A 16,548-nucleotide genomic window follows, 5' to 3' on the forward strand; every position below is an offset into this window, starting at 1 on the left:
GAAGGAAGGAAGGAAGGAAGGAAGGAAGGAAGGAAGGAAGGAAGGAAGGAAGGAAGGAAGGAAGGATAGTTGTTCCTCAGTGTTACTGTAGATTCACGACAGGTATTAACAGTTGAGATGTGTCACAAAGTAATGGCGGAGGTAGTGTTGAGCTACTGTAGTGAATTTCTGCCAACAGGTAGGCAAAACATAAAGTGGATTTACATATAACCTTTACACAATCTTTACAAAATACTACTCTTTAACTAATATACCAATTCTGTGTGTATGGTAAAAACCTAGGAAAAGTTCTGGAACAAAATTTAAGTCTTTTTTTCTTATTTGAATAAACTGGTTACATTTTTCAGAGACCTGATCTTGTACACTGAATACCAGCATTTAGCTCAGGGCAAGCATTCAGAGTGTTCGTTGATTGACTAACTGCCTGGATTGATGGATTTAAACTGTATCTTCTCTCTGAACTTTTGGGATGGCTCTCAGTAAGCTCCATTTCAATGGAACTACGGAGTTGTCATTTACCTCAGAGCATCCCACCCCCTTAGTTTTCAAATACCGTTACTGAGTAGTTCCTGTGTTGATTTACTCTTTATAGGAGAAGTTAGTGGCCACAGAGATTCATGACTCTTTCATCTGTTCACACTATAACCTTAGTTTCCCTTGGACTTAACTGGATTGGCTGGCTCTAAGACTGTCTAGCTTGAGACAGGTTCTAAGGGACCAGCATGGCCTACGACAAGTGAATGGATCTTTAGCATATTCTTGTTTCCTCATCTATAAACTAGATTTCTGATCATATGTGTTCTCTTATCTTCAAGAGGCTAGCAGAACAAAATCAGATATATGTATGGAAGGGCTCTGGAAGGTATTCTAGCACTTTTGTCAGGCCAGGGTGACCAGAGCATAGTTCCAAGCTTCTCCCAGTCTGTAAGGGGCACTCGAGGGGAAGTAGCTACCCAGTAGAGTTTTGTAAAATTCACAAGAGGAGGTCCTATAAAGAAGATGGAAATGGGTTTTCCAGGGCCCTTCTAATCCTTATTATGTTCTTAAGATAACAAGACCCTCCTGTGAGGGAGCTTGTCACTTACACATTTAGGGAAAAGATGTGAGGGGCTGTACAATGAAATTACACTTTTGAACTGAGGTGCAACCAGAGAACTTTTACCCATAGGATCAAACTTTTAAAAACACCTACTTCAACCCATTTCATTTTTAGGTGAGAAAACTGGTAATTAGATATTGATTAGAGCATATTTCTACTTTAATACTTAAAATATGTACACAGATAAAGGTGGATAGACAATGGAGGGCGGGTAGAAGGATGAGTGAGTGGAAGGATGAATGGGTGGGTGGGTGGATGAGAGGGTGGATGAGCAAGCTGGAAGGTGAAGGGTTTTTTCCTTATTGTTCTTTTGGATTTTCTATTCCTACCTTTCTAATTTTTTCTTTTCCTGAGTTATCTCCCTATTATATTTAGAAAGGCAAGGTATAGACTTTGTATAGCACCCCTCTAGAGATAATAGAACTCTATAATAGCAGATGATAGATAATGGAGTTAATAAGAGATTACTACATTTAGTATTTCTAGAGGACACAACTTGAATAGAACACTATTTGGCACTGTTATTTACAGCAGGAAACTTCATTTTGAACACTACCTGTTAATAAGGGTATGATTAGCCAATAAAAATTATTAATATTTTCACACTTGAGTATATATTAATACATTATAAACCTTAATAATTTTGTCCTCACTTGCTTTGAATTTCTTATAATTCAACTCTGAATTATCTGCTCTGAAGTTTGTTAATGGATATAGAAAAGCAGATTAATAGTGTAAACAAGATTATTGGGAGAACTCTTAAGAAAACAAGACTTTTCAAGTACTTTAGTAGCATTCATTTACATAAACACCCCACATGTTAATTGCAATCCAGTATTATCTATTCATTAAAGCAAACTTGTAGGGGCCCTACTTGGCAAAAACTTTGCTCCTTTTGACAGGTACTTAAAAGTGATTGAAATTGCAGTTCTTTCTATATGTTTTATAATTTTACACAGAGTTTCTTTATAACAATGAGGAAATTTTGCCTCTGCTCTTTATTTTTATAGGCAGTGGAAATTGGAACATTTGTGTTACAAATCTGGAGAACTTATCACAGAGACAGGCTACATGGATCAGGTATGTTTTCTTTTTGTTTGCAAGAAAATTATCAAACCACCCCAGTAGTATGTGTTAACCTAAAGTGTGGCCTATTCCTTTTTTTTTACTTTGACAGATAATAGAATACCTTTACCCTTGTTTAATAATTACACCTTTGGACTGCTTCTGGGAGGGGGCGAAGTTACAATCTGGGACAGCATATCTACTGTAAGTGTATTTTCTGATGTCTGATTTCTAAGCTCTAGAGTGTTTCTGATCCTGCTTTATCAATTGCTTATTCCATTTTAGTTTTGAGTAAGGAATAAAATCTCACATGCATTTTTTTAATATAGTTGGGGGGAAAGGGAACTTCAGCAGAATGTTTTTCCACTGGGGGTGGGAAGGAGTTCTGTAAGCATCATTAAATTTCATTCACTTTTACTAGCCTATTTATATGCAAATAAAATGCAAATTATTTCATAGTATGTGTGATTTTTAACTCTTTAAAACATACACAGGTTTGCAGATCTTTTGTAGGTTTAGCTTATTCTTTACGGAAAGAATTTATTAAGTAAGTGCATGTCAGAACTATCTGGAGTTAAAGTTCAAGATCTTCCTATGCAGTAAAATGCTAACCTTTCTTTGGATCACATTAAAGACATTTAAAGGGGAAATCCGATATCTTTCAAGGCCTTGGTAGGGGGTGCAGCACAGTTTAGCAGTTGGATATTATATACAACGCATCATTTAAAGAATAATTGTTAATCACTGTAGACATTTTCAGTTAATTATGCAAGAGTGAATGGTTGGGTTATTGTTTCTGTCCTAGCTTGCACGTATCTGCAAAAGCAATTTGCAGTGGCCATACCCTGACCTTCAGTGTACAGTTTTAGATGGGAAATAAGGGGTTTTGTGTTTTCTGGTTGGGAGATTCTGAATAATGACTTCAGCCTGGTTAAGCAGCTACAGTGTGGTTTGAACCACATAACAGGCAGCCAAAAGCCTTTCTGGTCTGTCAACAGCACAAATTCAAAAGTGAGTGTGGGGGGAAGTGGTCTTGATGGCGGTGATGGCAGAGGCAGCAGGGGGCTGGTGGGGTTGACTGCCAGTCTGTCAGAGAGAGCTCATAAGTATGGGATTATTAAAGGTAATGGAGATACAATATTTTGATTGATGACATTTACAAAGTATTTATTAGGCTGACAAGTGATAATTTGACATTGTGATCCCCCCCCCCCTTTTTTTCTTCTCTGATTTGGATCTCAGTGTTCTGCTTAGAAGTGCCCATGGGCTAATTTTGGTTTTAGATAATAAGCACAGAATAGCATCATGCCTGGAAAGTCTTTGACATTGTCATTAATTTATAAGCTCTCTGCTTGCCCTGTTCACTCATGAACTGTTTCACTGATAAAGGTTTGCATACATATGTGTCACAAAGGAGCATTTTTATATAGCGGGGCTGCCGAATTACAGCCCTGGCAAACAGCCTCTTGTGACCTGGCTGCAGTCTCAGCATTCTATTAGGGGCTTGGAAGCTTCTTTTTATTGTCTTACCTCCTAATTTCTTTCACAGAGGTAAGCCCCCTTTGCAGTGGACAAACTTTGACCCTTTGGAATTCCTAGAAGAGTTAAAGAAAATAAACTATCAAGTGGACAGCTGGGAGGAAATGCTGAATAAGGCTGAAGTTGGTCATGGTTACATGGACCGGCCCTGCCTCAATCCTGCTGATCCAGATTGCCCATCCACAGCTCCCAATAAAAATACAACCAAGGTGAGTGTAGTTCTTAATGCTTCCCTTAGGGCCAGAAGAAAGGCAGGATATTTCTTCCCATTTTCAGTTGTAGCCTTTCATTTTTTAGGTTTCATTCTCTACAGTAGAACTAAGTTTGTTTATAGGGCTAAGTTTTCCTGTAAGATTTGTCATATGCCTCTCAACTAGCTTTGTTATTAATGTTCTTTTGGAAGCAAACAAGCTCTTAATGCACGGGATTTTAATAAGGCACGTGACCTGCCTACTAATTCTTGTAATTATGTGGCTGTCTTTTTATTTTAGCCTCTTGATATGGCTCTTGTTTTGAATGGTGGATGTCACGGATTATCCAGAAAGTATATGCACTGGCAAGAAGAATTGATTGTGGGTGGCACAGTCAAGAACAGCACTGGGAAACTTGTCAGGTAATCCAACACAGAAAGGAAAATCCTACCTTTCTATTCTTCCTCCTTTCCTGAGCAATCACTTCCCTTCCCAACATCGGCAAGTAGTATACTTCTATTAATACTAAACTGTTAGCCTGGCTCACTGTGTAATGTAACAGAGTATTAGGAAATATTAGCAGGTCAAACCAGCTTGAACAAGCCCTTGTGGGAAAATTTTCAAGAGTAGTAAGCTAGTGACTATAGGATTTGAGATCTACCCAGTATGTGGAAAACTGGGACAAAGTAAAGTAGGAAAGAAACATTGGTTATGGCATATAGAGTTTAAATACTGTGCCTTAAACTTCATCCAAGACTGTTCAAGACCAACAACTGGCCAATAAACCTGGATTCTCTCCCATGCTTTGTGTGCACTGTTTCATCAAGAGTCAGGCTTTCAGGCTGCATTTTCTCCCTCGGGACCTCACACAAGCCAGTGTGCACTGCTGAGCCCGGCATATCTGCTCAAGCTATCTATACTTCTGCCCTTCCTGTTTTGTTGAATAGAAACTGAGAAAGGAAATTGCCTATTAATTTAATTTGGGGGGTATATCTGTAAAAGGTTTGTAAGGTTACACCTTTAATATGGTACATCAGTCCACTAAATAAAATAACCATCTAAGTCCCATTTTAATGGAAACGTGCTCACACAGAAGGACAGAATGGCAGTGAATGAGTTGGGGGCTTCAGGCAGTGAGAGCTGCTTCCTGGGAGTGCTGACATTGTCTTTCCTACCCAATCAACTCTGCACAGCGCCCATGCCTTGCAGACCATGTTTCAGTTAATGACGCCCAAGCAAATGTACGAACACTTCAAGGGCTATGACTATGTCTCTCACATCAACTGGAATGAGGACAAGGCAGCCGCCATCCTGGAGGCTTGGCAGAGGACATATGTGGAGGTAAATCATTACCTTTCTGGGTCCTACCTTGGAATCTGGGTACAAATTGCTTATTAAATAGTGCCTTCTAATGACTTTTTAAAACTTTCTTTCATTAGAATTTACTTAGAAGACTGGTCAGCACTCTGGGATGAGAACTTTTCCCCCTCTCCTTGGTATTGAAAGTCTTAAAATGATATTCTAACTGCAATGCCCTGAAACATTTTGAGTAGCCAGTTGTGAACATTAGAACCATAACATAACAGTGTTTTAAAAAACATTGGGTTAGTGAGCAAAGGTGTCTGGAAAACATTAGCAAGGCATGGAATCTGTTCACAGCTGCAGTCCCCTTAGTTAGGTCATGTGACAGGAGCTGGCCTTTGTTTCCCAAGTAGTGACCTCTGCTGAGCTGCATGTGACCTTTTAAAAGTAGCCAGCAAATGAAGGGGGAGAAGTGCCCGTAAGGGGGAATTGTTTTGGATTAGGGGGGGAGCTGATGGACTGGAAATCAGTTGTAGCATTATGGGCAGAACAGCGGTCTCAGATGTGGAATCAATAAAGAGCTTCAGTTACACCAGCTCCCTGACACACCAGCTCTATTCTTGATTAGCAATAGCCTTCATCGTCCCAGATGCAGGCTCATTTATTTACTGTTAGTCCAACTTCAACCCTCACCCCACCCTAATTGTGTGGATTCTTTTTTATGTGTCACCTAAATGGGACGTGGGTGAAGGGCACGTGTCCCTGAGGTCCAGGTCCGTGCTATTAAAGTTCTTTGAGACTTTCATTCCATTTGGGACTTTATCCTTATGTTGTGACTGCAGGTGGTTCATCAAAGTGTTGCCCAGAATTCCACTCAGAAGGTGCTCTCTTTTACCACGACGACCCTGGATGACATCCTGAAGTCCTTCTCTGATGTCAGCGTCATTCGTGTGGCCAGCGGATACCTACTGATGGTAACTATCATTTGGTTCTGAGGGAGGGCATCATTTCGTTTTTACTTTTTATTTTTACCTTTCTATGACCGCTCCTGCTTTTTAACTGCTCTTAACACCCACATGCATCTGAGTCAGCGGGAGCTCAGCTTCATAACGGGTCACAGAGTGGTCATATAAAGCATTTCCCATTTGCAGTTTTCCCACCTTTGACTTGTATCATTTGTGTGGTGTCTGTAATACAAATTTTTGTTGTTGTTGGATATGATAAGTTCTACTTTTTGATTTGGGATGATGGGTGGGTGGGTGGGGGAAACATTAGAATCCTTACACATTCTAATGTTTGGCTTTTGTTTTGTGTCTCTCCCTACCACCCAAACCTTCATCCCCAACCCCCTCCCCCCCATTGTTCTGCTTGCAGCTTGCCTATGCCTGTTTAACCATGCTGCGCTGGGACTGCTCCAAGTCCCAGGGTGCCGTGGGGCTGGCTGGCGTCCTGTTGGTTGCACTGTCAGTGGCTGCAGGATTGGGCCTGTGCTCATTGATCGGGATTTCCTTTAACGCTGCAACAACTCAGGTACTAAAGGAGCTGTCCATCCACTGTGTGTTGACAGACACCCTCCTGGGGCTCGGCCCAGCCAGCCTCCTTTGTCCGTGTCACCTAACGGGTCTTCCAGCCTTTCCACCAAGATGCCTCATTTCTCAGGAGAGTGCTGTCTCTAAATGGACCACTTGGCAGTGGGCAGAGGTCAGAACGGGCTTCTAGACCAGGAGACATGCTTCCCTTACAGTGGAGCTTACGTCATTTGTTGGAGCAGAGGTTTTCGACTTGAGGGGGCATTAGTGTTTCCTAGAAGGCTTCTTGGGCCCCATCTCCAGAGTTGCAACTCAGTCTGTGCTGGGCATAGAGAATTGAATTCTCACCATTTGTCAAAGATGCCGGTCCAGGGGTCACACACCAGTCCTTAGATGAGTTAGATTCCTTCTCATTAAGTTAAAAAAAAACCAAAACAACGTGTTTTATATGAAGTTTAGAAACATACAAGACCTACTGTGAGATAAAACTGCTAGATTTGGGCAATTTAAATAGCAAATACAATGAAATTCTTTTCTATAAGTCAGTGGAATTCTCCTATGGGTAGCTACTGGAGGCACGGGTGGCATGTTTTCTCAATGCTTTAGAATGATCAGACCCTAATTCTGCTGTCCTTTGTTTGCACCATAGGTTTTGCCATTTCTTGCTCTTGGTGTTGGTGTGGATGATGTTTTCCTTCTGGCACATGCATTTAGTGAAACAGGACAAAATAAAAGAATACCTTTTGAGGTAATAGAAAAACAAAAGAAAAAAGCTTTGGGGACAGCCAAAGTCCCTTTTGTTCTTGAGTGTTTGCCCTTTCATTTCCTCAGTGTGGTATGGTAAATACTCCAGTCACAAGTCCTTGTGTTTGACTTCTCTGCACGATCTGTGCAGCTCTCAGCACTGTGATTTCTCCTCCTCAGGACAGGACTGGGGAGTGTCTCAAGCGCACAGGAGCTAGTGTGGCCCTCACATCCATCAGCAATGTCACCGCCTTCTTTATGGCTGCTCTGATCCCCATCCCTGCTCTGCGGGCCTTCTCTCTCCAGGTGAGTGTTTGCTGCTGGGATCTGTGATGCCGAGCACTGCACAGCATGAGCTCCCAAGTCTGCTTTTCCCTGAGGTGTTCAGGGTCCTCCTGCTGTGAAAAAAGCAGTGTGCCCGCCTAGGGGTGCTCGTGACCCTATAAGCCATGACCCTATACTCCATGAAAAAAAAATTCTAGGCTTCTTTCCTTCCTTCCAGGTCCTATAGCCTAGATGCCTGTGGCCAAGTATCCCTAAGACTTGGTGCCGAGGGAGCTGCCCTTTCCTTTGTAGTTAAACCAAAATGGTTCTGAGACACTCCATTTGGGACGCCAGGAAGCCCCTAGTCCAGGTAGTCAGGAGCCCTCTGGATGCATTCACATGCAGCCTGTTTCTATGCCCACTCTGTTTCTGTGCCTACCACCCTTCCTGCTGTCCATCTCAGCCCACCACCCTCTCTCTTCCCTTCCCTAAAGCAGCCCCTAATGTGGAGTTATATAGAGCAGACTCCCTACCAGTGCTGTGTATGGATGGCACTGTATGAGAACACACTGGCCCTTCTCTGTCTGCAGAGTCTGGGGGTGAGAGGTGTGTCTTGGCCAGACCCCTGCTTGCCACCTCTCCATAGTTAGCCTCCTCAGTCTGTCTGTCCTATACTGGCTTTTTTCCTTTTGGTCCCCTACCCCTCTGCCTAAGAAAACTCAAAAGCCCTCTCCCTTTCAAGGTAATTTGGCTCCCACATAGTTCTGCTCTCTCTTTCCAAACCAAGACCTTTCATATCTAGAGGCTATCAAGATGCTTTTCCAAACAAAGAACCAGCTTCTGTGAATTTTAAGAATGGGAGTGCCCACTGCCACTGCTCTGCAGCTGAAGATGTGTCTTCTAAATCCCAAATGCCTTAGGGTTTGATATTTCAGAGATTTTATTGAAGTTTCTGAATTAAATGCAAAACTTTAGCTGCTTCCCAAGTAAGATTAAAGGAGCAGTGGTGTTCCCCTCATCTTCCCAACTTATAGCTAATTTGTGACCAGATTTTTAAAGCCAGTGACCTTCAGTGTCACTTTTAAACTGTTAGTCATACTACTTTACCAGCAGATATTAAGGACCATGACAAGAAGAAAATGACAGATACATTAGATTTATATTTTTGTCACCTTGTTTAACTCTTTTTCAGTCTTCACGTTTGAATTTTATTTCACTAATTACAAAGGCCTAACCAACTAGCGACCCTACTGTGTTTGAGACACTAGGCTTGTTTAATATTTAGTGTAAGTTACAACATGAAAACGATTTTGAACCAGTCGGTGTGGCCAACCAGCTCCCAAAAGAAAAATTCCAAATAAAGTTAAACTTGAAACTAGGACTACAACTCAGGAAAAATAAAAATATATCTAATCGTTCACTAATATGCAAATAAGTAAAAGTGCCTGCTCAACTACTGACGCAGCTAAAGTGTCAGGATGCCTGTCTACACAAGCGCACACCCACTCTGCCTGCGATATGCTGCTCTTACTTCATAGGCTGCGGGTCCTGGTCCATAAAAATTATTCTAGAGTCTTGACAGTGGGGCCCTGTCTCCCTTGTCTCCTTTCCTGCTTGCCTTTTCTCTTGCTGCCTGTCTGCTTGGCCTCACACTCCTCTTTTATTGTCCCCCTCTCTCATTCTCTCCTCTCCTCTCTCAGTACACACTGATGATTCATCAAGGCATACTCTTCTTTAATGATATCCTTATGGTGTGGTCTGAAAAGCTGCATGAGTTTTTCTTACGCCTCTTAGAAAATCCAGTGCACTAAGTTTTCCCAAGGTAAGCACCTTACTGCGATGCAATGAGTATTGTTGGTTTTGCATTTTATGTTCTAAACCACTGGAGTATCACTTGAGAGAGTTACATCTGCAGTTACTAGGAGTCCTCGTTGATCAAAGAACAGCTTCCCATCACACTGGCTCATTCTCTGTCATAAAGGGGTCAGGGGGGTGGGGGACTGAGATGAGAGAAAAAAAAGAAAAGATCACACAATGATTTTTGTAATAGCCATTAGGAATTTTACTCTGGTTCCCTTTTAAATGTACTGATGTGTAACTGACCAGCCTATAGCTTTCCTTTCCTTTCCCAACTGCATTAAATTGGGACTTCGGGTATTCATTTGTGTTCATATTTTCAGGATGCTACATATTAAACATCAAAAGGGAGAGACGGATTCTGTGCACGTTACTTTCAGATTTTTCCCTGTGGAACTTTGCCAGTTTTGTAGCCTTTCTACAGTAAATGGAAATCCTCTCCCCTGGCCCCTGCAAAGAAACTGTCTTAGACCTCCTTGTCAATTTACATCCATCTGTCCCAATGCCACCTCTGTACCAAAAAGCGGTGGCACTGTCTGTAATTCTTTGGGAACCAATGCCCCGCACTGCGGCTTTGCTGGTAACTGAATAGTATTTGTTCTTCAATGAAAACTCCCAGAACAGAACACCTTATTGTTCCACATGGTAAGAGAGTTTAGACTAGGGCCCCCTAGGCAGGGTCGGTTCATATCTGCTCTCTGAAAATGTCTCAGCACGGCCACCATACATGCTTTTGCAGGGACTGGGACATTTTCTAGGCACAGTAATTAGACTTGATTGACAGTGTATGATCACCCCTATCATCTCTTCGAATTTACTTACAATTTCCTAAACTCCCTTCTGCTCCAGCAGGGACTCTGCTCCCTTACTGAGAAATCCTTGCTATTTGTTCTCACTATTTTGGTGCACTTCAGGGGATAGTTAGGTTCTGTTACTTTCTTGTCAGAATGCTTACCCTCTGTACTTAATATGCCATTTGATGGTAGATTTAGATGGGATGCTGCTTTGGGGCTAACCTGTCATCCTTTCTTTCCCATCACAAGTGTTAGCCGAATACCCATTAAATATCTCTAGTGATAAGATTGGTATCGTTCCCCTATGGGATGTGGAAGGCTTCAGTGTTGTTTTTGCCAGAACACCTTAGGCTGCTGTGTGGCCTGTAGCTTCACTCTCTGCCCTGGTCTCATGAATTTTTGTGCAAAGTGAGATAGGCTCAGAGTTTCTTGTCTGCATTCTATTTCAAAAAACATGACTGTAATACAAAGAAAAGCTGAACGGATGCCACTCCTGAAGTAATAGGTTTTCTGGAAAATCTCCTGTGGAATGAGATGTGTTTTTCCTGCTGTCTTTCTGGTCTGATTGGTCAGTCTGCCTGTGTTCCTACCCTCAAGAGCTGACCAGTTAGTTCTAATAGGAATTCCCAGTCACTGCTGGGTTAGGCATCAAGTCTGTGTTTGAGTGGATTTACTTGTTTGAGTGGATTTACTAGGTAATCTCAGGAAGGTCTTAATTAGGTCACAGTGTCAATAGCAGTAACATCTATCCTGATTGATGGAGGAATAGAACAGATCATATAGGAACTCTCTGATCTCCCATCATTCCTCCTTTCTCCTGTTCCCCCAACAGAATTTTAAATCCAGCAGTGCTGAATGGCTTGCCCTGGTGTGCCCTCTAATACATTGCCTAGTAGATTTCTTCCTGACTCTGCACATCTTTCTCCTGATTCCTGCCAGGGTCCTTTTGTGTTCCATATTGCCCTGCAACCACCCTCTTCTCGTCCCCAGTCACCCACACATGCACCCCCATACATGCACACACAAATTGTACCTCCCCACACATGTACAACTATACCATGTACACTTCCTTCCATACATGTACACTATCCCCCCCACCCAAAGTTCACACACACAAACATGTTCCCCTTCTGCTAAGCTGCTCAGGAGCCTTGTGCCTGCTTTTGTTACATTTATCAGCCTGAAATTTCATTTGTTCATAGGTCTGGCTATGTCAGTCCTTGCGAACAGGGTTTTCTCTTATTTATCTTCATAGCTCCAGTTACCCATGCAATAGCCCCACTTTTTTTTTTTTTTTAAAGCATTTATCTCTTAAGTGAATCCTCAAGTCAAAAATAACAAGTCTACTTGAGGCAAATATTTAAAGTGCCTGATATATTAGAGTATGTTAGCATATTTCATATAATTTGAATTGAAAACAATTTTCAAGGAAGACCAAGAAGAGAGAGGCTAGGTAATTTGGGGGGGATCCTGGTAGTTTTTAGTTTTGTAAACTTGACAGGGCATTCATTATTGTAAGGCACTGCTCTAGAACTCAGATATGCTGTTTTCATCTCAATACAAAGTCAAGATAACTATATCAGAAACCGTTTGTAAAGTCCTCTGATTCTTTAGGTGCCAGTTACAGTTCAGCTTTCTTGGTGATAATTCCAGAAGGTTTTAGAACTAAGCAATTACTCGCCAAAACTCTCAATAGAGTATAGTTTTAAAAAAACTTTCTGATGACTTCTTTGTTACTTAGCATTCCAGTTGCATTTTTTTATTGTGCTGCTTCTTTCCTTGCCATTCTGAATGGGAGTGCCCTTTCAACTGTCCTCTGTTGCCTTTCCCCCATTAACAGCCCAATTGTGTAATTTTTACTAGGTCAGCAGGAGATTTGCCAAAGCACTACAGAACCTAACCCCATGTTTATTCTAGGTTATAGAGTGACTTTTGAATCTGTACTTATTTATTCTGCATACTATAATCACACACAGGAATTTCTTTCTGCTTAACTTTCCTTGACCTTTTATGTTACTGTGCTGCGCACCCCATAGGTTCCTCCAGAGGCTACTTGGAAAGTGCCTATTAAAAACCTCAGGGGACGTGTTTGAAATTTTACTTCGTGTTTTAAAGGTGACATTTTGATATACTCCATCTACTTTATATGTAATTTTCTAAGTGCAAAATCAGGGCTGCTTGAACTCTTGGAAATGTTCTGAAAGGGCAGTGTTTCTTTTTGTTAAGTTTAAAATATCTCAAGTATGTTCTCTGCTCTGTTTTTGTAGATTGTGTTTGGTGAGCTTGCTAATGAGATGCTAGTTTAATGCCTTTGTTTATATCTTACGGTCTCATGGAATTATTAGATGGAAAGGTTGAGAATGGAAGATCTAGTCCAGTCAAAGGGACAGGACGTGAAATGATGAGAAACATCTATTCAGGTTGCACTCTTCAGTAAGAAAGAGGGAGAGGTTGTTTAAAAGTATGTTCATTTTCAAAGCAGTCCTCTGGCTGTCAGGATACATCTTGGTGACTTCTACTTTTTTTTTTTCTGCTTCTTCTAGGCAGCTGTAGTAGTGGTCTTCAATTTTGCTATGGTTCTGCTCATTTTTCCTGCAATTCTCAGCATGGATTTGTACCGGCGTGAAGACAGGAGATTGGATATTTTCTGCTGTTTCACCAGGTACATTTTCTGGTTGTTGTGCCTTTTATTCAGAGTGTAAATGTTTGAGAACTCTTTGCCTGGGGCTTTAGTTAAACTGGCTTATCTCAGTGTACTTGTAGGAGAGGAAATATCAGAAAAAGTTTCCCTAGGGGGGATGTCAAAATCACTGAGGTCTCCCTGTAAACTGAACATTCTTACTGAACCCTGAGGTTCTGGTACATATGATCATTTTTTTCTGTCATGAACCAGCAATTCTGATGATAGGTAGTGTGTCCTGTCTCTGTGATTAGAGCCGTATAAAAAGTTGAAAAATACCCCTTCAAAAGAAATAGAGCCCTTTGGGTGTGGGGTTTTTTTTGTTTGCTTGTTTTTTTGTTTTTTTTTTTTTTAAAGATTTATTTATTTATTCATACAGAACTGGGGTACAGGCCAGAAATGTGGAGGGTGAGAGGATTCACCAGGGACAAGAGTGGGGAGCAAAACAGGCAGATCTACAAAGTACACTGCTGAGGGGAGCAGCGGGTGGGTCAGGAGAGGTCTGCCACGCCATGTGGGTCTCCTCCCACATGGGGCAGGTGGGGATCGAACTCATGTGGAAGTCGAACTCATGTGGAAGTGGCTTTAGCTTCTTTAGCTTCTTAGTCCTTAGCTTTCACCCTCTGCGCCACCAGGGAGGGCCTGCTTGTTTTGTTTTTTAGGATTATTCTTTAAGGGATTCAACAGAGGTAACTTCATTCAGCCAAATTTAGGATCAACCATTTACTAGGCCTGTGACTTACTGTGTTTTTAATCAGGCTTTTTTGTGGTGCTCAAGATAGTGTTTCTCTTCAAAATCAGAGCTATGTAAAATGGATATATTGAGCCACTACCAAAAATAAAGTTTCAGTAAATCATAAGGACGTGTTTGCCTCTTTCAGCCCCTGCGTCAGCAGAGTGATTCAGGTTGAACCTCAGGCCTATGCAGAGACTCAGGAGAACACCCGCTATAGCCCCCCACCACCCTACAGCAGCCACAGCTTTGCCCACGAAACACAGATCACAATGCAGTCCACGGTACAGCTGCGCACAGAGTACGACCCTCACACGCACGTGTACTACACCACAGCTGAGCCGCGCTCTGAGATTTCTGTGCAGCCAGTCTCCCTGCCCCAGGACACCCTCAGCTGCCAGAGTCCCGAGAGTACCAGCTCCACCCGGGACCTGCTCTCCCAGTTCTCGGATGCCAGCCTCCACTGCCTGGAGCCCCGTTGCACCAAGTGGACACTCTCATCTTTTGCAGAGAAACACTATGCTCCTTTTCTCTTGAAGCCAAAAGCCAAGGTAACCTTCCAATAGAAGCCTCTTCCTGGTTCCAAGTAATGACATAACAGTCTCCTTTGGAATTCATCAGATGGCTTCTTCATGTGTGATTTATTTCAGGTCTTTTCAGGAGTCCATCCGTGTAGAGCAAAGAGCCAGTTTCATGAGCTTATTTGTCTGTAGGAGTGATGTCAATAGCATTTCTGTTTGGTTAGATCAGCTCCTTATATTTTCAACATTTGGGTTTTTATGAGCTTGTTTATGAAATATAATTATGATATGATCACACATCTTCCCTTCTGAGAAAATGACCCCTTGATGCCATTTCAGCACCAGTGTGGTGGTAAAAGTCATGTATAAACCAAATAATTCATCTCTGTTGGTTCTGTTTCTCTGAATCTGATCTTTCCTCTTGTTCTGTTGCAGGTGGTCGTGATCTTTCTTTTTCTGGGCTTGCTGGGGGTCAGTCTCTACGGGACAACCCGAGTACGTGATGGACTGGACCTTACAGACATTGTGCCTAGGGAGACCAGAGAATATGACTTTATTGCTGCACAGTTCAAATACTTTTCTTTCTACAATATGTATATAGTCACCCAGAAAGCAGACTACCCGAATATCCAGCACTTACTGTACGATCTCCACAAGAGTTTCAGTAATGTGAAATACGTCATGTTGGAAGAAAATAAACAGCTTCCCAAAATGTGGCTGCACTACTTCAGAGACTGGCTGCAAGGTAAGATGCTGCGGGGGCTTCTGTCCTTCCTAAGCACTCACCCTTTGGTCTTTGGCATATTTCACTTCCACAAATTACCTTGGTTTCTTTTATCAAAGTATTAGATGATAATGTAACACTGATGTCTCGTTGATTTCTAAGTGTTGATTCAAATCCTTACATAGGCTGCTTCTGGGGCAACTTCCCAAATCTGACTTTTACCTAAAAATGATGCAGACAATTCAAGCAGGTTACTAAGGAACTTCTGTAGAAAGATGTGGGACTAGATTCTTCCAGTGCTCTCTGTTTTTTTGGGGGGGGCGGGGAGGGTTTGGAAGGGGTGGTGGTTTGTTTGTTAACCAAATAAAATCAGTTTTGATGGAATTTCTAGACTGACTTATTACTAATTTATTGCTTACTCTATCATTGGTGAATATAATTTAATTTATAGTTTGACCCACACTTAGAAATATTTGATCACATCTCATGGTATTTCATAAATGATCACATTCTGTTTTAAAGTACCTGACTTAGCTTCATGCCTTTTCCTCAGAAGCATTTCTAGGAAATGGTAGTAAGCAGGAGAAAAAGTCGTCTGAATTTGCTTCAGACTGCTGACTGAATGTTTTCAGTGATTTCAAGGACATCTGTTCATTTATTCTGTGTTGACACATGCAAAATGAAGTGGAGAATCAAGATAATTATCCACACAATTCAAGCAAAAATGCTTTTACTGAAATACCCAAATAATTATGGCCCCCAACACTTTTTGGCTTAAGTTATCCAAACGATTGTCTTAATTTCCCACTTAATTAGGCTGTTTAAACACAGATTTAAGTGCCTTTTTTGGTCTTAAGTCAATACACTTGAATATCAAGGTTATGCTGCCAGTTTCCTGTGAGTTTGTATGAAACACTAACAACTTGAGTTTGATTGAAATTGTACTCTATAGTTTCTGGACATGATTTGTGTTTCTAGAATTTTATTCATACATGTATGTCAGGTTGGCTTTTTTTTTTTTTTTTTTTTGAGGAAGGCAAAGAAAGCAACACAACACTAATACTTTTTTTTTTTTTTAATGCTTGTGAGATCAGCTTGAATTTGTTCCAAGTCTGATTTTGTACAGTAGTTTGGGAAACAGTATTTTTTGGATAATGAGTCAAAAGAGGACCAGACAGTTGAGTTTCCCTGCTTTTCATTTTTTCCCCATTGGCCAAAGACATGCAAATAACTTGCCACAAATGACAAAGAGATCTGCAGTGCCTGCCAGCCTCTGAGCAAAGGAGGGTTATTGTAGAATTGATTTCAGTGTCCTCAGCCATTCCTTTGGCTGCTCAATATGGCAAGTTAGGCTGTGCTTGGGGAGGGGGCAAGGAGCATTGTCTCCAGCCAGGATGGAGGGTTGACTTTTTATAGTGCATTGTAAATTATTCCTATGCTTTCATTCCTTTAAAGACTTAAAGCTGTTGGACTCAAGAATCTTTTTTTAAAGGTACACTTGAATCA

The 16,548-nt window shown here is 41.5% G+C and overlaps 1 protein-coding gene across 4 annotated transcripts in view; it reads left to right on the forward strand.

Moving 5' to 3' along the window:
* PTCH1 (patched 1) overlaps window positions 1-16,548 on the forward strand; it is a 67,734-nt gene that overhangs the window by 29,122 nt on the left and 22,064 nt on the right. For all 4 annotated transcript variants that reach the window (XM_004684916.2, XM_012726433.1, XM_012726435.1 and 1 more), the window contains 12 exons: window positions 2,110-2,179; window positions 2,277-2,368; window positions 3,714-3,912; window positions 4,195-4,316; window positions 5,088-5,235; window positions 6,039-6,170; window positions 6,571-6,726; window positions 7,375-7,473; window positions 7,650-7,775; window positions 12,928-13,046; window positions 13,946-14,348; window positions 14,754-15,063. In XM_004684916.2, the coding sequence (XP_004684973.1) occupies window positions 2,110-2,179; window positions 2,277-2,368; window positions 3,714-3,912; window positions 4,195-4,316; window positions 5,088-5,235; window positions 6,039-6,170; window positions 6,571-6,726; window positions 7,375-7,473; window positions 7,650-7,775; window positions 12,928-13,046; window positions 13,946-14,348; window positions 14,754-15,063 (1,976 nt within the window). The remainder of the gene's footprint in view (window positions 1-2,109; window positions 2,180-2,276; window positions 2,369-3,713; window positions 3,913-4,194; window positions 4,317-5,087; window positions 5,236-6,038; window positions 6,171-6,570; window positions 6,727-7,374; window positions 7,474-7,649; window positions 7,776-12,927; window positions 13,047-13,945; window positions 14,349-14,753; window positions 15,064-16,548) is intronic.

This window comes from Condylura cristata, unplaced genomic scaffold (assembly GCF_000260355.1).
Source record: "Condylura cristata isolate star-nosed mole 26May11 unplaced genomic scaffold, ConCri1.0 scaffold00017, whole genome shotgun sequence".
Taxonomy (NCBI): domain Eukaryota; kingdom Metazoa; phylum Chordata; class Mammalia; order Eulipotyphla; family Talpidae; genus Condylura; species Condylura cristata.